We start from the raw sequence: 23,020 nt of genomic DNA, 5'->3' as shown, positions 1-23,020 counted from the left end.
GGCAGTGTCGACTTACTAAGCCGAGTGATAAAAATGTAAAACGAGCTTAAGTTGAATTTTTTCTCAATTACTAGAATTTTGAAATTAACTAGAGCTCTAATGTGCTTTAAATTTAGTATGTCATTTTCTGAAATCCTTATGTTAAGCTATGTAAAGTATAACCTGTCAGACGTAAACAAATCCGTTTCGCGCTAAGGTAACGTAAAGATACATAGCATATCATATTCATCGACAGTAGGTTGTACGAAAAGTGTGGTTCAATCCCGCTTTCTGGGGCTATAATGAAAGAAAGGTTGAGATGGCTAGGCCACGTTCTACGGATGAAGGATGACAGATTACCGAAGATTGTCCTTTTTGGCCAACCGTCTGGGGCTACACGGAAAGCAGGTCGTCCTTGTCTGGGTTGGGAGGATGTCATAAATAAAGATTTAAAGGAAATAGGAACTTCCTGGGAGGGTGTAAAGAGGGAGGCTTTAAATAGATTAGGTTGGAGGAGGAGCGTGCGTAGCTGTGTTGGCCTCGGGCGGCTTGGTGCTGCAGCGAGTTATTAGTAGTAGTAGTAGTAGTAAACTATTTAAAAACTAAAAACGTGGAATGGAAATGGAGACTCAAATTCTGATCAAGCGTGAAAGACCTTCTAAGAAAGCTTATTGATACCTTTTCAAAATTTATCAATTCCAAATTCATAAATTCCATTTTTTGTTGTTGCTGCACTGACTTGTCTATAACCTAACATAAGCCTACGTAACCTAAAATCCTCGCCACCTACGGTACAGACAAAACGTGTTCCGTAAGATTACATAACATATCGAAAAGTTCGAATTTATACTAGCGCGAAAGGTCCTTTTGAGTAGTGTGAAACCACCCTTATACTCTGTGTTATAAGTTTCTGACGCGTTGTTCAGCATCCGTTGGTGTGTATTTTTTTAAAAGGACAGTAAAAAGAACTGAATGAATGTTTCGAGTAAAATCGGAGTTTAAGGGAAATATCTTTAGGGGGGAGGGTTTATACTGTCAAATAAGGAACTAGAGGAATAATCGTAAAATCACATGAATTTGGGGCCTCTAAGCAGAAAAGACTTCATCCACATACTTCTAATCCATTAAATAATCCTAATAATTCGCACAACATATTAAATAATCCCAAAATACTATCTTCATTGAATTACTCTTTACTAGAAAAGAACACAAGTTTTTTGAATGGAATTTTTTACCTTTGAATGGTAGGTATTAACCTTTTTTTTTTAAATATAAGCCACAAATGCCTTAGAAAAATGGTGGTAAAATCAAAATAAGATGTTTACGAGCCAAAATATAGGTTTTTTGGATCTTAAATAAAAACCTTAAAATAGGTTTTTGGATCTCTGGACAAAAACACGCAAAACTTAAGTCTCTTAAGTTCTCTTAACTCTCTTACGTTTCATGCGTCTCTTAAGCAGTTCTTAATGGAAAAACAGCTAAATTTGGTTTTTGATGCCTCCTTTTTTGCGCAAAAAAATGCCAAAAATGACGTCTTTTAATTTTAAAATTTATGATTTAAAACACTGTCAATTCGAGACCCAAATTCCTCTGTATTAGGCTATAAAGGGTCTTGAAAATAATGTAAAATTAATTATTTGCAACTTTAATTCTATAATTAAGATAAGAAACATAGATGGCACAGGAGCTTGAATTTTGCTAGACTGAACCCAAGTTTTGAGTGGTGGACAGGGTTGCCAAAGGGACACTTTTAGTGCTTTTTCGACACTTTCACTCTAGGTGACACCGTGCCACTATTGGGTGAAAAAAGGCAACTTTTTGAAAAAAGGACACTTTTTGGCATTTTTTCAAAATCAATACCATATGTATTTATTTTCAGTTTTTTCTTAACTGCAACTGCTTTTAATTTGTGCTTTGTGCTTTTCAGGCTCGTTTTCGTCTTGGGGATTTTTTTTGTCGTATCCGCACTACTTTCCTTTTCAAAAGCGCGAAAATTCAAACGTGGTGAAACATGTGACTTGCTCAAGACAGGTTAGAAAAAAAAAATTTTGATAAAAAAAACTGACGCAAGCATATAACTGCTGGTAAGTAAAAGCTTAAGGTGTTTTATGACTTGTAGTCTACAGGAGTATGCAGAGGTGCGACCTGGATAGTAGTTAATAGCAAACTATTAACTAGTTAAGAAAGATAGTTTGATAGTTTGATAGATAATCCTGATCTGATTTGCTGCTGCTTAATCATTTTTTGGATGAGGGTGAACCTCAGTTGATTTTCTGGATTAAGACATTAGGCTTTTGGTAAATATGCAGTTTAGGTTCACATGCATTTGAGAGGGTGGACCGTGTCCCATATGGGTACAGTCTAACCCACTAGAAAATTCTCTGGTAACTGTCAAGATCATGTAATACTGTCATAGACTGAACCTCACATCCTGTGTACTAAGCGCTAATTAACGAAATGTGTTTTTTTGCCTAGAGTGATGAAAGCATGCAAGAACGGCAGTGAAAAATGCTTTGTTTTACATGCTGTAACCTGGTGGACTGCTTAGAGAAGAAACAGAAGACTATTATTGAAACCAACCAAGCTGGACCTCTGTATAACGCTTCTGAGTTGGAATCCGATTCATTCTGTATCTGCTCACTTTTCGTAAGACTTTATAACATAAAATGCACCGTTTGTGAAATCCAGCACAGTCTTTCCCTTGTAAAGGTCTCTTAATGCTGTCTAGGTTTTTCGGTTTGGTCCATCTTGAGCCGCGAAGATGGCAATGGCCTAGCTCAAAATATTTCGGATTTGCTTAGACATTTGTTGTGCACCATTCTCCTCTAGTGAAAAGGATTGTGATTAAATAAGCCTTTCCATTGTCTTTTACAGACGCCGTCGACCTCTTCTCAGAAGAAAGAGAGTAGGAGAGAGAGTTTTGAAAAATAACTTAGCTTTATACAGAACAAGTGATATTTGTCTTGCTATTATTTCTCTCTTTATCATGTTTGATCTCTTAGTCAATTGATCTCATGAATACATTAATTATTGGATAAAATAATGATGTGGTTGTGTATTCTTCCGAGAGCAGCGTTATCAAATGCATTGGCGAAAGCCAGGTGAAAAGGATGTGAAGCACGTTCCAAGCCAAGTGCGTTTCACGCGCTTTTTGATATCAGTCTGCGGGAAATGGTCGACAAAAATTTTGCAGAAGGTATGATATGCTACTGAAGGAAAAGAGGGAGCGAGGGCAATTAAGCCGTGTCTGCAGCGACAGACATCGTATCTGTGGTGTGCTGGCGGGAATACTTTAAGCCCTGTCTTCATTATGGTGTTTTCCGGCCGAGGCGGCTGGAGAGGCTCATAGTGAAGACAGGTTTTCTCGCTGTACAGAGTAGACATTTTGGCTGAAAACGTAAAAACTAAACAAAACATTTTTTCATTCATCTTAGTTGTACTCCAACTTTTGTTTACGTTCCTGTAACACCGCAAACGCAGCACAAATGATTCAGAATCTTCTGCAGTTCCTGAAATAAGACTGCACTTTGAAATTTTTTGCCAAAAACGACGAAAATGAAAACGGTCGTCCAAAAAGCGGCAAAGCCGGCTCTGGTGCCGGAAAACGCCATAATAAAAACAGAACTTTGCTGAGTTTCCAGAAGAAGAATAACTAGTACAACCGAAGATTCGAGAGAACCTGAGAAATTGTACTGAATTCTTTTTCTTCTTCGCGTATTAGGCGATTTGAGGTTTTACACGGGATTTTACTTATTTGAAGAACCGCTTTGCCTTTACTTGAAAAAGAAGAACGTAAATCTGGCCCTGGAGTGGCGAGAAAACCATTTAAAGCCTTTTTTGTCAACTTTTAAAGTATATTGGATAATTTTCTAGGAGGACACTAAAAGTGTCCCTTTTTTGCTGAATTTGACACTTTAGTCCTAAAAAGTTTTGGCAACCCTGGTGGTGGACTTGATTCTACCTAAGGAGTAGCCATTGACCTTGAGCCTTGATCAACGCAGTCAAGCTCAGCCCGAATAAATTTGATTTTGTAATCTCCCTTCGAAACCATCCCTAAAGAAAAGATAAAAAAAGAAATTGGGCAATCATTTCAATTTCCAGGTATGTTAAGTTGGAAGTTATCTTGGAAGTGAGAAATTTTTATCTATATCTTGTATGTTTTCGAAAGAATTATAAAAACGAACTAAAAAATGCAATCAAATGGGCATCGAATGGACAATCCTTGCTAAACAAAAAAGAGATAGATATATAATACAAAAAATAAACAAAAAAGATAGAAATAAACAAAAAAGAGAAAAAAAGAGATAAAAATTTAGCTACAGAATAAATTTGACAATTTGGTAACTTCAAGAAAATTAATATTTTAATTAACATATTCCTTTATAGACATCAGTATCAGACTAATTAAAAGATGTAAAATGATTACGCAGATGTCAAAAATAGTTCTTGCCAAAAATTAGCAATTGCAATTTTGCCAAATAAGAAATTCAATAATTTGGCTACTTCAAAAGGAATTGTTGTTTTACATACTTTTACATAGCTAGCAATGAAAAACTAATAGAATCTAGTCAAATAATTGCGCGGATTTAAAGTAAATAATACTTGTGAATTTTGTTACACGAGAAATTCAGGATTTGGGAGCTTCAAAGGAATAATCGCTGTAATTTAAGAAATATAGAAAGAAACAAAAGGTCATTTATAAATATATGTCACTCCTATAATTTTTAAGCTATATACGGCTTGAAGGAGAAATTAAACCAAGAAATTTCATTACAACTATTATGAACATGTAGTAGGAATTTATTTTATAACATGCGATATTACCTGGACAAGAAAACTTGTCTTTTATTGTTCTTTTTGTCGTAAAAATTCGTTTAATTCAATGCAATTTCGCTCGAGTATTGTTGTACCGCTGCTTTTCTGAGTTTCCAAGCATATATTCATTGGTACTTATATTTTTATAGTTTAGTAATTTTATTTTTATTTTTATTTCAGTTCAGTAATTTTATTTTATTTTTTTAGTTTAGTAACTTTATTTCATTTTAATTTTTTTTGTTTAGTAATTTAATTTTTATTTTATTTTTTTGGTTTAGTATTTTTGTTTTTTAATTTATTTTCATTTTAGTCTAGTAATTTTATTTAGTTTAGTAATTAGTTTAGTTTTCGTATTATATTCTAGTTAGTTTAGCATATTTTTTGTTTAGTAACAGAATAATTTTCTTTTTGCAAAAGGGAACTCAGAAATATGACACGATTAGTTAAATAAGAAGTTAATAATTTCATATTTAGTAATAAAAAGTCTCTCCGTCTCTGTTTTTAAAAAAAAGTCGCAAAGATTTCCGGGGTTTGCCTATTCCATATTATGTAAGCGTGCTAATATTTGCGTATAATTAAATTTTTGACATTGGTAGGTAATTCAGATTCCCCCAAAAACATAGGAGAAGTCAAAATATTTTAAATTCGGAAAAAATATAGGCTTAGCACACCTCTGGCAAAGAAGGAGCTTTCTGAAAACTTTCTTCCACTGGAAAGCTGTTTACCCCCCCCCCCCCCAGCACCTTTTAAATATTCCGCACTGGCTTTTAAACAAAAAGTTGCGACGATTTCCGGGTGTTGTTTATTCCATAATATGTAAGCGTGTTTATATTCGGGTATAATGCATTTTTTCACATTTGTAATCCAATGACATTTGCCCAACGACATTTGTAGTTTTTGACATTTTGATTGTAATCCAAATTCCCCCAAAAACATAGGAGAAGTCAAAATATTTTAAATTCGGAAAAAATATAGGCTTAGCACACCTCTGGCAAAGAAGGAGCTTTCTGAAAACTTTCTTCCACTGGAAAGCTGTTTACCCCCCCCCCTCCCCCAGCACCTTTTAAATATTCCGCACTGGCTTTTAAACAAAAAGTTGCGACGATTTCCGGGTGTTGCTTATTCCATAATATGTAAGCGTGTTTATATTCGGGTATAATGCATTTTTTCACATTTGTAATCCAATGACATTTGCCCAACGACATTTGTAGTTTTTGACATTTTGATTGTAATCCAAATTCCCCCAAAAACATAGGAAAAGTCAAAATATTTTAAATTCGGAAAAAATATAGGCTTAGCACACCTCTGGCAAAGAAGGAGCTTTCTGAAAACTTTCTTCCACTGGAAAGCTGTTTACCCCCTCCCCCAGCACCTTTTAAATATTCCGCACTGGCTTTTAAACAAAAAGTTGCGACGATTTCCGGGTGTTGTTTATTCCATAATATGTAAGCGTGCTTATATTCGGGTATAATGCATTTTTTCACATTTGTAATCCAATGACATTTGCCCAACGACATTTGTAGTTTTTGACATTTTGATTGTAATCCAAATTCCCCCAAAAACATAGGAAAAGTCTAAATGTTTTAAATTCGAAAAAAATCTAGGCTTAGCACACCTCTGGCAAAGAGGAAGCTTTTTCCAAACTTCCTCCCAATGGAAAGCTGTTTACCACCACCCCCCAGCACCTTTTAAATATTCCGCACTGGCTGTTTTTCCTATGCTTGCAGTGTTTGGACATAATTACATAGGATTTAGATTCATCTCATTATTAGTTTTTGTCAGGCTAATAATTACCACCCAAATATTTGTTGGGCGTATTACCTTTCGGTAGTTGTTTGATATCCATACAAGATTTTAAAAGTCATGGTGGTAATTTGTTTTTGTTTTCACTACTTATTCACCTGTTAATAATAGTGCAAAGTAATGATGATTATCACGGCAAAGAAGTTTACTGGCAATCCTCCAAATCAATTTAATTACTTTTTGCTCTGTATAAATACCAAATACAACAACTGTAGCACGAAAGTGCTATTTTAGCACTGTTTCATCATGTTTTGTACGGTAGCACATGCTACACCGTACAAAACATGTACGGTGAATATACGGTGTATGGAATGTAGCACTTTTTCTCTTATGACCAAATTGAAAATATAGACAAATAAAATGCAATTACAGGATTTGTTTCACATCAAAATTTATTTCTGTATACTGGGCTGGATCCAGGATTTTTCTTGGGGGGGAGGTTAAAAAAGTATTTTTTTTCGGGGAATTGTACAAAACAAAACTTAAAAAACGCATCAAAAATTCGTCTGTATTTATTTTTGTCAGACAAACATGGATACAGACACTCCCCGCCCCCTTTGGATACGGCCTTGTCTTTATGCATGACAATAATCTCAACACATTTAGATACGGGATACGCGTGTGCACATACTTTCCAATTTAGCTCTCTGATCAGCTCAGGGCACATATTGATTGCTTCTCATTAAAAAATACTAAAAAATTGACTACAATTTTTTTTATTGTATCACTGATAATCGCTATGTAACACGCAAATTTGGGCAGTTGTAGCACTTTAGGAAGTGACAGAGTATTGGTAACCCTGATAATCCCGTAGAGTTCGTATGAAAAGCTGAATATTGTCCAGCATTCGTATATATGCAAGGATTATTTCTACCGTGCTAAAACAAAAGTGCTCGTAACGATTTTGTTTTTCTGAGCTAAATTTTCTTTTTGCGAGAAAATTGTTGGTGAAATTTCCTAATAATTCTAAACAATGAAAGTTCCATAAACATTAAAATAAAATAGCTCTTTGTTTCTCTGGTTCCATCTTGCGTCTATTTATACCTAAAGCCGCAATTTTCTAAGGTTTTTCTTTCGGCTGCTGCAGCTGAAGGCCTGAAAACCGCTAAGTTTTTCTATTTGGCTGTCAGAAAGTTATCAAGTTTTTAGGGGAGAATTACATTTTCGTCTATTTTTTGCCACGTTCAACCGTATTGATAAATAAGTAAATCTAATTCATTGACTTTAAACACTTTTCACTCACAATAAAACGAAATATAAATATTGAAAATAAAAACAAGACAGTTGATAAAAAGACAGTGGAAAATGGCAATAAACAACTTTTTCACTTATAATAATAAAGGATAGGAGTTTTATTGTTATTACTGAAAAAAAGTTTTTTTCTTTGCTTTGTATGGTTTTATTTGAAATATTACACCCGTTTTTCTATGTATAGAAGTCCAGAACTTCATTTTTGTTAGTGATTTTTTTTGTTATTTCATACTATCTTATATATGAAAAACTCTACTTATTTTCTATACATAAGAGTCTGAACTTTTATAATAATTAGTGAAAATTTTTTTTGTTCTTTTTCCCTATCTTTTTGGAAATATTATACCCGTTTTTTGATATTTTCATTTCATTGTGTTTGTAAATGGAAAAGCAGTGTGATCTGAAAATAATAAACACTTTCTGCCTGTAAAATTCAAACATTGACAATCTATTTATTCCCATCCCTACTCGAAAAGCTCCCCTTCTTAAGCTGATTGGTACCTTTTGTTTTTAACTTTTTTTGCCTGATTTTTCAACCAATTTTTTTGACTTTGGAGCCTGCTACAACAAAAAACTGCAAACTACATTTGGGGGTCTTTTTCAATAAAAATTGAATTCCTGATCGATCTTAATTTCTTATGAAAAATATTATTCTGTAAGTTTCAATTTAACAAAATGAAAGAATTGACAGGATTGACAACCCCTCTCCCCCTCCCCAAGTGTTTCTGAGACTTATAAATTAGACGTAAAATACCGGAGAAAACCATTTCTCCATAATAACTAAAATTATTTCTCAAAATTTTAAATTAGTTTCAAATGTAGGTAAAAAAATTATTTGAGATTATTAGACGAAGTCCACAGGATGTATGCCTCTTCTTTTTACCCTCTCCCCCAAATAAGATTCACTTCCCTCCAAACAAAAGCTCAAGATAAGGCCCTATATTACAATCCAGAAATAAGAAACAATATAATTGGTATGCGGAAATACGTCACAAAAATAAACCAATGGAATTCAAGCTCACTTTTTAATACAGGTGTATAGGACGATGATGCTTACTCACTCTTGACGACGTTGTTTTGTAAATTTAAATAAGATTCGTGTCTTAATCATTATCTAAATGATGTTTGGACGACATTTGACATACAGTTTAACTAGATTTTTTTTCTTATGGTACCATAGAGATTAAAATCTATGATTATTATCAGTCTATTTTTCAAATAATTTCTACGGCTTTTCCAATGATTGTGGACGCGTCACGTTCTGGGTTATCATAGTAGGATATATTTAAAAAATTCCCTGTAGTTCTGTGGTAAAAAGCGTGTTTGGATTCATTGGTTGATGTCTGTGATTTAATTTTGTCAGGCTATCATCTTAATCCTTACAGCAGCGATCACATGCAAGCCCAGTAAGACTTGAATGCCGAGACAGATGTATCCAGGGTTACCATCCCTAGGGATTCATCACTATCTCTAGTGATTTTTTATGTTGACAAAAGAGAAAATCACTAAATCAGCACAAATCATTAGACCATTGAAGAAAATAATTGAATCAAAACATTAGTAAATTACAGTGATTTTTTTTACCGATTCGGAACCATGGGTTCTGGCCATATAATTTGGCCATATACGTAAGCATGGAAGCTCAGCCAGATATGCACGTGAACGCTAATTTTCAGCGCAGATGATAAATAAAAATGTAACAAATTGTGAAGAAGAAAAGACGAGGATATTTCCAACCAGAGACAAAAGGAAGGATAAATATGCATATATTTTGGTCGAGACCCTCGGCGAACGTCCTTAGTGCGAAAAAGTAAGTAAAGAGTAGTAATTATACTGACAAAAGTCCTAAGGACTAATTAATAAGAAAATTAACTTTAAAACACTAAATTAAAATAGGCCCTCTCTAAGCAACGGTGAAAAACAGTGGCATCATTTCGTCATAATCCAGGAGAAGGGGCAAATTTGAAGCCAACATTCCCAAATCAAATGAAAATGACAGCCAAAACTGAGAAAGGAACAATATAGTACACTAATGGCAACGATATACTAAAAAAAACTGACCCGTTTGTGTGGATGCTTGAAATATATAGATTTTTATAAGTTTTGATAAGATTCTCCAAGAAATTAAACTTTATCTGGGGGAGGGGCAAAACTTGGGTGTGGGGGGCAGTTTCCCCCCTGTTCTATAGCAAATCACGCCCTTGGTGAACGAGTAACTAAATTTAGTTGCTACCATAAACGTAGGATAACAGATAAAAAAATCTCTATATTTATCCTTGCTTTTATTGCTGGCTGTAAATATCCTCGTTTTTTCCATCTTCCCAATTTTTTTGTTTTGTTTTGCATGGCCAGTCGGCTGTGATAAATAATAGTGCGACAAATGCCATTTTGGTCGAAAACGAATGATGTATTTGTCGTGGGTAAACTCATCACGGGGAATCGAATGGTGCAGTCACAATTGTCCGATGTTGTACTGTTACGAAGACAAAAAAGAGAAAATCGCCAGTTTTGACAGTGGAGGATTATCTTATGGAGCAATAATAGCATTTATCTTCTTTTTTTTCAAGAAAAAGGAGACTTGCTCCAAAAATGGATTTAATTTTAATTCACTCAGAATAATTTTGGCAGAAGAGGATTCTTGTATATAGGGAAAAGGAGACATACGCCACAAAAAGGAATTATTTTGAATTAACTCAGAATAATTAAATTTAATTTATACCCCTGAAAAGACCATAAAAGGCTGGTTTAGAATATGTTCCCTTTACCTCCATTAGTCTCATTCTTTCGAGGGACCACAGCCGACAAACTTTTTTCTGTTTTTTTTTTTTTTTTTGGCTCTCCTGAAAAGTTACAATAACGCGTAAGCCTAACCTGAGCGAGAATGTCAGAAACGGAAACCAAACAAGCCAGTCTTTTTAAGACGTCATTGGTTCTGCTGTGTTTTTTAATGAAAAGTTAAGCCAATAAAAGAGTGTTTAGTCATAATAAAAGTGCTTGAGTCACAACATTTTCTACATATTGCGACTCTGTTTCTCTGTTTGAAAAATTGTAGCTTTATTAGTTATTTGATCATAAATATAATATAAATAAATACTGGGTTTGCCTATAATAGTTCCCGTAAAATGACTTAGAAACTTGTTTAAAATGCCAAATGCTCGGCACTTTTATCTGTAACTATTTGCTGAACTAAAAGTCCTATCTTGATAAATTCAAAAGATAAGAAATAGCTATGCAAATTCTTAGCAATTATTTTGTATTATGGCAGTTCATTTATTTTGTAGAAAAGAAGCAAAAGATTATTGCAAATATGGAAATATTATATAATGAATTGAAATGTTCTTTTTGCTCAAAACTTGGTAAAATAATCCGAAAGTGACCTTTCTCTTAAAACAGGAGGTTTGAAGATGGACTCCTCAGCTGAGAGATTATTTCATAAGGAAAGAAAGAAATAATTTCTGATTTAATAAACTTTAGGAAAGTGTAGGCTAATTTAGCCCATATCAATCTCCAATATGCAGTCTGTATGAAAGTGACTCCCTAGAATGGGTAAACACGAACCATACAAAGATTTTAGAAGTAAAATCTATGGGTGTGTAAATTATAAGTAAGAAATATCGGATGGTGCGGCTGGGATAAGTACCGAGGGACCTGGGATGGGGGAGACCCTCCTAGGTGTTGAAAAATACCCTTTTCTCATGTCCATTGAAAAATAACAACAATAATAAACATTAAAATTGCCCCACCCTAGATTTAAAAAAAAACGACTGTTTTCTTGCCTCTTCGTTGAGAAATTGAAGAAAAATCCTTACCCCTGCCTCAAGTTCCGCGAGCTGGTGCGCCTGATGATTACAATGAGACTGCTCGGTGGCTATGAGAATTCCTCAGCTTAAATATAAGGTCTGATAAAAGTTGTAAGGAATATGAAGTTGAATTTACGATCGGTTTAAATAAATAAGAGTTAATTTGCTAATTGTTGCCATGGTACTTTTTTTTCACAATATCACACTCAAGAATTTTGATCAGCAAGATCAGACAGTAATCCGATTTATAGCTGTCTGTATACGCACGCAATTAACTTTGGCTGAGTTGAAGTCTTTGTTGTAGGTATATTTTTATTAAATATTTAATATATAGGGATGGTATTTTGGTTGTGTTAGGTTAGATTTGGTCGGGTATTTAATGTAATCCGTTCTGGGTAGCCCACCTTCCATAATTATTTCTTGTAGCTTTCATAACTTTGTTACTAATATATTATATTTTCACCTTATTTTGATATATATCATTATGAAAAACCAAACTTAATTTCTCAAGTGTGTACTGGCTAACAAGGAAGTAGCTAATTTTTATACAAAACCTGATTTTTTTTATTATTCAAAAAAGAAAAGGTGTTTTTTTTAACTATATGGGGCATAATCAAATTTCAATGAATTCTAAGTGTCATATTTGTAGTAACCTAACACATCGAAAACCAAGTTACCTGTTGCTTTAGATTCGTGTTTTTATTTATAAAATAAATGCAATGTATCCTAATGTATCATTTAGTTTTATTTATCTTGTTAACAAATATAACAAAAGCAGTTGATTATGCAACTTGAAAACATATCGGAGACAGCAAGATTATATTAAGTACGTCATATGACCGATCCAATAGTGCAAAATTCATCATTTTGTGAACGATAACAATAACGATGTTGAAGTGTTGAAAACGATATGAAAAAACAACTAAAAAAATCGAGATATATATATCAAACTAAACGGTGTCACCAAGTATAAGATCAGTTCTCCTTAGAATTCCTTTTCAACAGCAAAGAGTTTGGTTTCGCTTGCAAATGTTGTCAGTCTTTTTTCTGTAGCTGCAACGTCTTTGTTATGACAGTTCAGTTCATCTCCTACTACCTAAGAACTTTCCAGAATGGCCTGGGTGACATTGGTTTCTTCCAGATATTGCGGTCAATATCTCTTAAGAGACAGTCTCTTTTAAGAGACTGTCGGTCTGTCGGTTTTAAGAGACCTTTTGTTTTCGACGCACATTTTCCTCGTTGTATTTGTAGGTTTACCCGCAAATTCAATTTTTTTCTTTTCTTTTTCAAGCTCTTCTAGCAGTTTAATTTCTTCTTGAGTAGCTTCTCGCTTTGTTCTCATAGCCACCTATTGATCTTTCTCGCGTTCACACTGAGCTTCAAGATGGTTCATTAAACTGGTTCGAGCTCCCCGTGCAAGCTTTATCAGGTCACGTGTAATAGGAACGTTCTTGGGTTTGGTTCCAAGCTTTATTAACTCGTCAGAAATTGTCAGCTTCACAATCAACATTCTTTCTCCCATTGCTGCTCTCTGTTCGGAAATTATCTTTCCTGATAAAGTGCTATAAGGAAAGAATGCTACTTTGACCACACATGCAAGCTTTGGGTACTTACGCTTCCCAAACAAACCTTCACGATAAAAGAAATTTACCCAATATTCGTCAACTCTCGTCGTAGCTGCCAAGTCTGGATCCTTATCAAGCTGCTTGAGCTTCCATTCGTCATCAGAAATATCTGATCTTGAAGTATCAACTCGCAGTTTTGTAGCTATGAAACCAATATATTTAGAACTTCTTGCTGTTTTTTTTTCTCTGTGGCATAAAGGCTTCTGAAGCTCTTCAGGAGTCTGGTAGAGTCGCTGTTCAAGTAGATGTCTTTTAGCAAGTAGCAAACTGAAGCTCTGAAGTGTTCGCGTACCCTAATCCAGAAAGATTTCCTATGACAGCCTTCAACATATTTCAGGTAGTCATAAGACAACATGATATCCGCTAACCCCTTCGTATTTGACGAATCATCAAATAGATTGGCATCTAGCCTATTAGCCATCGCTTCAGCATTATTTTAGTTCAAAATACCTCAAGACAGCACTAGTATGAGCTCCCTTAGATGGCTCTTAGAGCTCAACAGATGCGACTTCAAAGTCATAAGTCTTTCATTTTCCTTAGACATAAACTTCAGAAAGTACTCAATCAATGGTTGCCGTTCCAAGAGAAACCTTCACGAACCTGGGCCAAGTGTAAATCATTTGGTAGACATGTGCTTTATAAGCCTTACCGTATTTTCCAAACCGTAAATTGCTTACCGTATCTTCCAAAATATGGCCGGTCAGCCTTGACAGAAAAAGTACACTGCTATCACCTACTATTAAATATCATTTGCAATATCTATTAGTCTTTTTTGGGAAGCATTATAGATAACAAGGATCTTGCATGCCCTGATATCTAGCGATCTTTCACTTTGATCTCTAGTTATTTGAACTTTTGTTCATCAAGCATCAAAATTTTTTTTTATTATTAAAGGGTCTGTTACTCCCTATCATACAGATGTTTTCGAGAGTTAAATTGGCTTCATCAATGGCCTACATAAGCTCACGTTTCAAATCTTCTACTTTTGCGTGACCAATAAAGTAGGTAGCTAAGTGACGGTGGGCAATCCTGTTCACTTTCTCAGACCAGAATCCGACTCAAACTTTTTGACTAGCCTCGTTTGTCGTCTCATAAAACTAAATAATGTAGTAGCCATCATATAGATTATCTACTATCGCCCTCTTAAAGTGAGGTTACAAAGTGTCGGTTATGAGGTATGCAAGCTTATCAGGTCCAAGAGTAAAGTCGTTGAGAATCCCATCCCCAAGTGTAGCTTTGAAGGTAGCTGCGATTCTGCCACAAGACACCGCAGGAAGATTCGCCGAGACTGTTTTCAGTGCCTAGACAAGTTCAGCTTTCATAGTGTTCTCCTTCAAGCAAATGAAGGGTAAATGAGAGTTAGAAGGCAAAGAGTCTCCACTAGCGTTAGCGACATAAGCTACTGCCATCTGTAGCTGCAAGAGACTTAACTTATTACGCACGTTTTGCTGATGACCCTCTCTTCAAGCCTGCTGCCTCTTTCTGAAAGGAGCAGCGTAAAGCAGTAAAAGGTTAATCCCTTTTGCTGCTCTCACTTACATACAACAGCTTTACATAAAATTAAAACCAGAATAGCGCTTCTGAGGGATCCAGGAAGACAATCCTCAGCCATATATGCTGCAGTTACAACAAAGTCTTCTGTTGTTGAATTTGTACCAAGTAGAAACAATGAGCAGAACTACTGACTTAGATTTAAATAAAATATTGGAGCTTACCTTGTTAGCTACCTTGTTATGTCTGCTGACCAAAAAAGCAGCTGAGTTGAGACTGGCTATATACTTGCGAATAGCCTCTAAAACTAAAAGCCCACGCAGCACAATTTTTTTTCTCAAATCATTCCAGTCTAAACGGGGTTTGCATTGGCCTGGAAACATAAACTCTTGGGGGAAAAACTTAGCTGTTTTCATAAGAAAGTGACTTTAGTGACCATTTCTCGAAAAGAGTGAGAAATAGCGACCAGTTTTTAAAATAATGTTTTTTAGTGGAAATAGTGACTACGTAGGAGCCCTGGATTTATTATGTTCACGCATGGATATCCACTTAAAATTATCATTTAAAATATAAAATTGCTATGACTATTAAATTACTATTACTTAAACTTACTATAAAAATATTTTGTATCTCGTCTAAAAAATAGTCTATTTTTACAGCCCAAAACTTTTTTTAAACATTTGCCCTCCTCCTCCCTTCCCTAGACATATTTGATGATGTTCTAGCCTTAGGAGATCTGTGCGGACATTTTTTTTGGCTCTTATGAAGTAATTATACATGCAATATACATTTATAGTTTTCAAATCTGTTTCCAGAAACAAATGGGCAAACATATGCCCCAATTCGTCGTAATCTTTAAATTCGTTTAATCGATACAAGTGAAAATATAGCAGTATAATAAATATGCTATGAGTACTAAAAAGAGAGATAAGGAAACAAAACCTATGCCAAGACAGGCAATCAATAAAAAAGAATTAATATTAAGTAGCAAAGTGCGTTAGAGCCAAGAATATTTGACACTGAGATATTTACTTTTGATCGAAACTCTGATAAGCGTCTAGAAAAAAAAGACTTGCTTTATATACATGATCGAAACACGTTTGACATTTTGCACACTAGCAACGACTTCAATGTTGGCGACTTCATTATTCCAGCCAGTGTTGTACGCTAACATGAATTTCTAGAGTTAGAATTTAGACGCCAGAAAATGTCCAAGTATATAGACATACAATAAGATTGGGAATGAGCCAAGTCATATAAGGATTACCGTATACATTTTTGGATGAAGTGATTTTAAATTTATAAATACTTAACTCCGTAAACTCCTACACTTTCAATTCTCATGACGCTTACATTGAATCTCACTCAATCTTGCAGCGCATGAATCAAAATTTCATCTTCTTCCTCTATGCACTTTAGCTCATTGGAATGAATTCTATTTTTTAAAACTTTGACGCCACCTACTAGCATCTCATAGAAAATATTAGAGTGTAGTGCGGCATCTAGCTGATCAACAGATCAACTGCTCGCTTCAAGTTGGTACCGTAAAATAAATCTCAACGCATAATAGATGCAGACGACAATTCATAATTTCTCATTTTATAATTTCCATTAATACAGGATGTGATCCAGTCAGCTAACTTGTAATAGGCAATTTTTCATCATCTCTTTAAATATAAAGAGAAGCACACTTGCAATAAATAAATGTTAAATCCTTTAAAGTTCTAAGTTCAATTTTCAAGCAATTTTGCCATGTGAATTTGAAAATTCAGAGAATGGAAGCACGACAATGCATAGAAAAATAAAACAAATTTAAGAATTCTCCTAAAGACCCAAAACAATCTTGTTACAAGCAAACCTACGTAGCTCGTTGCCAATACCTATATCAGAAAACCATAGATCCATTTTCAAATTGGCAAACATGGTCCACAAAAATCATGGTCATTTTAAAAATGGAACGCAAAAGTATCACCATTTTGGACTGATGCACTAACGCACTGTCAATTCACATGCACATATATGGTGGGCATTAGAAAATGTATCATGAGTGCCAAATTTGAACTAGATGGATCACGAAATGGTCTTTGATTGGATGAAAGTGATCGCTTGACATCACTTTCAACTAATCAGATGCCTTTTCCACTAATGTAAAGTTATTGCAAGAGAAAGCGGTATTTTATGCCTTTACCCATAGAATCACTGACAGTCAATAAAAACCAATCTTTGTCAAGTAAAAGCGAAACTTTACGATGCTTTTAGTTTGGATAACACTTCTGGTATAGCTCTCAATACTTACTATACATGCCCACACACAGTGTGACACTTCGGTGCTACACGATTGAGACCCTTGGATCATGTTCGCCACCCTGAATAATGTTAACTCCTTTCACTGACATTGTTTTGGGTCTCGGGCTCCTTAAAAAAATTTTACGTGTAAGGCTCTAAAAATTCAGGCCTTCGGGCTTCACCCATGATGTAAAACTGAATATGTTTTCAGTAACTTGCCAATTTGCAGCGATTTGCAAATTTACAAAAAGGTAAAACACGAAATGTTCTCAACAACTTGCAAATTTGGAGCAATTTGTAAATCAGCAACTTTTTTCAGCAATCTGCAAATTTAAAAATTTGTCGATGCTCGATCCTAGAAGCTGAATTTGCTTAGACAAAAGATTATTAATCGAAATGGTTAACTCAATTCCGGCTTGTCACAATCCAGAAGGTTGGTGGAACGCCACAATCGAGATTATGACTCTCTAATCCAGATTCTCTGTAAAGACACATTCACAATAAGATTTTACTAATACTAAGATTTAGCTAGTGCTAATTTGAGATGATTAAATCTTTCCTAGAACTTATGAAAACAAGAAAGGAAATAATAAATGAAGGGAGAAAAATCAAATAGGTGAAAAAAAGGGTATTTTGTCGGCCAGTAGCAAAATATACAGATGAAAATTCCGTAAATATTTCGACAAGGATCTCCGCCAAGTCTTCCTCAGTGCTAAAAAAAATATAATCAAAGAGGAAAAAAAAACAACAAAATCTAACCTTCTTAAGTGAACTCTAAGAGAGGAGAAAAGACACTGAATCAAAAGACAAAAAACAACTTGAGATCAATGAAAGAGAAGTTATGAAAGAAGAAGTTCGTAGAATCACGTGATTAGCTGAAAAATTACAAGGAAAAATCCTGATTGGCTCAAATTAGCACTAAATTTCAATATTAAGAAAACCTTGTTGTGAATGAACCTTAAAGTCTGTCTTTTCTGGAAAACACCTTAGCTATGGGGCTACAAGTAGTGATAACAGAAGGAGTTGCAGAAAGGGTGTTAGGACATTTTGAAAATATGCTAAAACGTGATATGCTTACAGGAAAAGATGCAGAGAAGAATGAAAAAGTTTATGACACTTTGGATGTGAAGAAAGATTTATTCTGTGAGGAAGAATTAATGACAGTACTAAGAGAATTAAAAGATATTAAGGCCCCTGGTGCTGATAGTGTGGTTACTGAGTTTCTTAAATATGGTGGTTCTGACGTTCGAAATAAATTACTGAAGATTATGAATATGATTTTTAAACAGGGGAAGTACCCAACCCATCGATTTTAGGAAAAATGTAATTAAGACCATCTATAAGAAAGGTGATAAGAGTGAGTGGGTTAATTATATAGGCATTAGCCTGGTTTCCATAGGTAGCAAATTACTTAGGATGAGGATACTTTTTCAGCTTAGAGATGCTGGTAATAAAGTTTTAAGAGAAGGACAGTGCGGTTTTAGGAAGGGTAGAGGATATGTCAATCAAATTTTCAGTCTTAGATTAATAATTGAGAAGTGTCTGAGTCATCAAGTCCAATTAGTCCTCAGTCTTATAGATTATTAGCGGGCTTTAGGGAAAGGCAAATACATTGAAGTTATTAGAGCTATATACGAGGATAAAATCACTGCGGATAAGATAGGAAATAGGTTTAGTAGCTGGTTTCGTTTTAAATCAGGAGTTAAGCAGGGTTGTATTCTATCTCATTTTGATGGACTTAGTCTCAAGTCCATCAAAATGAAATGTAAAGGAAATGAGAGAAAACAGAATCAAATGGGAATGAAAAATTTTCCTGGACTTAGATTATACTGATGATTTAATCATTCTAGATGAAAGTTTGAGCAAAATGAATGAACTTTTGGAGGTTTTGCAAGTTCAGGTTTGAAAATTATTGTTTTAAGATAAGGAAGACACAAAGGCTAGGAATAAGTGAAGATGAAAAGAAGATATTGGGTAACGAGAATATCAACTAAGTGGACAGCTTCACTTACCTTGGTAGCATTATTAATAAAGATGGTGTGCGCAGCGAAGATATTAAAAGTGGAATAGCCAAGGTCCATGGTGTTTTTTCACAGTTGAAAAAATTTGGAAGAATAAGAAGATAAGCCTGTGAACCAAGATATGAATATTGAAAGCTACAGTGACGACACTAATTAAGTATGGTCTTGAAGCATGGGCACTCCGTAAAACAGAGGAAGATTTGGATGATGTTTTCCAGAGATATTGCTGACGGATTGTTTTTGAAACCCAACTGTCTGACCGTATCTCGAAAGTAGGCTATACAAACAGTGTAGTTCAATTCCGCTTTCTAGGGCTATAACGAGAGAAAGGTTGAGATGGCTAAGGCACATTTTGCCGATGAAGGACGACAGAATGCCAAAGATTGTCTATTTCGGCCAACCGTCTATGGCCAAACGACAAGCAGGTCGTGCCCGGTTGGGGTGGGGAGGTGTCATAAGGAAAGATTTAAGTGTAATGATACCTTCCTGGGAGGGTGTAAAAAAGGAGGCTTCGAATAGGTTGTGATAAAGGAGGATTGTCCGTAGCCATGTTGCCTTCAGACGGCTTGATTTTGTAGGAGCTTTTATTCGTTTGTGGAAAGCCACAGCGGTGCTTCTATTCGCCTCTGCAATTTTTTTAGTTGGTAGACCCACAGTTGATAAAGACGTGGTAGAATACAGCAACGAGCAATTAGACGATCAGATTAGAGTAGCCCACTAAAGAATAATCTTTTGCAATCAGCAAACATTTTGGCATTTGTTTCAACTAAATGGTTCAAGTTTAGCGCCAACAATTTTATTAGACATAAATGTTTTTTTTTTACTGGGCTTGTCCACTGGAATTCCCTTAGGAAGATTATGATGCTTTTTCATCTTTTTTATTGAGGAGGGGAATGAGAGAAGGGTTAAAGAACAAAGATTTGAAAAATACGCGAAGAGTTTGTGTTTTGAACGAACAATATAGAAAATTTTATGAATAATCATAAAAACATTGAGATTTCGGTAATCACGGGCTCGAAGGCCCAAATCAGACACTCATGTCTGATTTAACCCAAAGAACGTTTTTTAAAATACAAAGAATGAGGTCAATCCTCTCCCTAATTTTAGGCCAATAGAATAGGAATCCGATGAATTATTATTGTCTCGAAAGATACCAGAAAGATTAAAAAAAGGACACTGAAACAGTATTGTCCTTTTTCGTATTTAAGTCAGCATCTTTAAGTCAATGAAAATCCACGTTTTTTAATATATAGAAAATACTTGAAAAAACACTACATACAAATTTGTCGATTATTTTGGCAATAAATTAAGTATTTTGACACGTGGTTCTGATTCGTCTTTGGCAATGTGAGTAGCCTTTATACTAAATACTTGGCAGGGAGAAACTGTTTTCTAATCTTATTTCAAGAGGATATCATTAAAAAAGAAAGAGGAATGATTTATTATATAACTTTGATTATTTAGCTTTGATCTTCAATTCCTCCCTCTTGATTTTTTTAGTATACTTTAGAAACTAATGATCATATGAAAAAGAAGATAAAAAAGTTATTAAGACATAAATTGTTATGAAATCTTCAGATCTTTGAGTAATTATCCTCAACTGGTATTCAAGGCTCCTAGCTGTTTATGAAAAACGGTTTCTGCTTCTTCCTCATAAAAAAAGTGGTTTATAGTAGTTAAAAGCCCTAGGTGACAAGGTCCAAATTTCTTGCTTTAGCATGTTGAAACTGAGAAATGGCTGAGCCTCTATAGGCTGCTCAAAACTGGATAAACTACGAAGTTCCACCCAGAAATGTGGTTCCAGTAAGAAAAATTGAATAGCTAAAGATAACTCCTTAATATTTAACTTTTCGGGTCAATATGAGCTAAAAGCACAATTGTATGTATTTGTATTTATTTCTGCATTTGCACTTAACCTAAGACCAAGGACAGTGAATTTATTTTCTGTTTTAAGGAATAGGATACTCAAACTTTTAAAGCTGTTGACCTCAAAATATCCTTTTTACAATAATTGTAAATTACTATCAGGGTAAGAATCATAACTGACAATTAAATAAAAATATATATATATATACTGGAAGCTTGTATTTTATGGCAGGGAGTAAAGAGCGAAGTTTAGAATAGGGAAGGATGGAGGAGGAGCGTTCACAGACACACTGGCCTCAGGTGGGTTAAAGCCACAATTATTTTGTATTAGCAATATTAGTGCTTCCCATGCAACATGATAACTTTACACAATTGCTCTTGAAGAATTCATTTCCATTCCACGAATCGCCCATTTGAAATCATAGGATTTTCAGGTTCAGGGCCATACCCAGGATTTTGCCTCATGGAGGGGATTGTTTGGTAACAATTAAAACTTTAAAAATTATTAAAGATATGTTTTTGTGCATTTGTATTATATTTTTACGGGTCGCACAAACATTTTGGAGGGGTGTCACACCCTATAATCCCTCTTCTGAATCCAGCCTAGCCCATGTTACATATTTTAGAAATCAGGATATTTCAAGGACTTCTGACCTGTATAATGCGAGGGCCTATAGTTGGGGCCCAATCCCCTTCCTCCAGATTTGCGCAGAAGCATAGATGGTGGTTTTTTTCGATTCATGACAGTTCAACGGTGATATTACAAGGAATCCAAATTCTTAACCTCAATCATTTATAATTTGATTGTGTTAACCGATTGGGTTGGGAATTCCAAGTTAAGCATTTCACAGTCATATTTTTACTACCATTTAAGATAGGAAAACTTTGAATAAGGGTCTTTTAAGGCAAACCTCAGGGGAGGTCGAGGAAGAATTAAATTGCTAAGAGTAAGCGAAGAAATTGGATTTCCAAGCCAATCCAAGCCTCCTACCTATGCTGTTGCATTAAAAACAAATGCTCATCTAATATTTCATCTCAACTATCAAGGAATGATTTTATTAATAAAATATGTCCGGAAGCTGCAAATAAAATTTCATAGGTGAAACGTATTAACTGGTTAAGAGCAAAAGAACAAATTTGATGTTTTTGTTTTGGTGTTTTCCTGGGTATTTTGGTATTTTTCAGGGTAGTCCATCTTGGTTAACGGATATTTTTCAGGGTAGTCCATCTTAGTTAACGGATATCCTGCCATGCCTAAAGAGCTTAAGTTACAAATGTAGATTTTCACTAAAACTCCCCTTTATGTGTCCAGAAATCTGGTGATAGAGCTATGTACTCTGAGTTCCATTTTAAGTCAACACATGTAACACAACTCCACTTGGTTCAATTTAACTCAACCCTGGTGCCTCATTAAACTCAACCCATTACCTGGAATAGTTCTTGCAACTTCATGCATATTCCGTTTATCCCTCAAATGACATTCAAGGTAAGAAAGTGCAACAGAGATTAAGTTTAAATTACTTAGAGATTAAATTAATCAGAATTCTATTAATCCTACCGCTGAAGACTGGCGGATAATATCTGTGCGTGACTTTGGGTGTTTTTAGTTGATACCTTCAGAGGATGTTCTTCTTTAGTGGAAAGCGCAATAGCACTGCCTAAATAAAGAGCGACACGGGCTCAATGTATTATTTACTTATTTGTTTGCTTTTGTTTTGTTTTGACCGGGGCACTTCGTATCGAAGGAGTTGTCGTAGAAACTTCAAAAAGCGTTCATTCGATTTAAAATTGAAAGGGCTAGTTTCTTAGAGTGATTGGAGGGTAACTAACCCCCTCCCAAGCCAATAGATTTCCCAAACATATTTAGTAAAAATTTCGAGATAGCCACGTTGTTTAACATAGTTAAAAAATTCGGAAATTATGTCTTTGAGGATGAAAAACCTCCCCCCACATCCCTCAGGGCAAGGATTGTAAGTTATACTTCTAGCAAGGCTTATTAGATTGGAAATTGAAAGGGCTAGTGGCCTTTTTAATAATCGAAAATCTTTAGACGGCAGCTAGCCCCCCTTTTACGCCCACCATT

The 23,020-nt window shown here is 34.9% G+C and overlaps 1 protein-coding gene across 5 annotated transcripts in view; it reads right to left on the bottom strand.

The window, feature by feature from the left end:
- LOC136040857 (cAMP-dependent protein kinase catalytic subunit 1) overlaps positions 1 to 23,020 on the bottom strand; it is a 324,235-nt gene that overhangs the window by 257,639 nt on the left and 43,576 nt on the right. Inside the window, exon 1 of one of the 5 annotated variants that reach the window (XM_065725241.1) lies at positions 17,061 to 17,082. The exons of the other annotated variants lie outside the window; for them this stretch is intronic. Coding sequence (XP_065581313.1) covers positions 17,061 to 17,067 — 7 coding nt within the window. The 5' untranslated portion in view covers positions 17,068 to 17,082. Of the gene's footprint in view, positions 1 to 17,060; positions 17,083 to 23,020 lie in introns of those variants that run through there. 5 annotated transcript variants of the gene reach the window in all.

Source organism: Artemia franciscana, chromosome 21, assembly GCF_032884065.1.
Source record: "Artemia franciscana chromosome 21, ASM3288406v1, whole genome shotgun sequence".
NCBI lineage: Eukaryota > Metazoa > Arthropoda > Branchiopoda > Anostraca > Artemiidae > Artemia > Artemia franciscana.
This window is presented reverse-complemented; position numbering and strand designations above follow the sequence as displayed.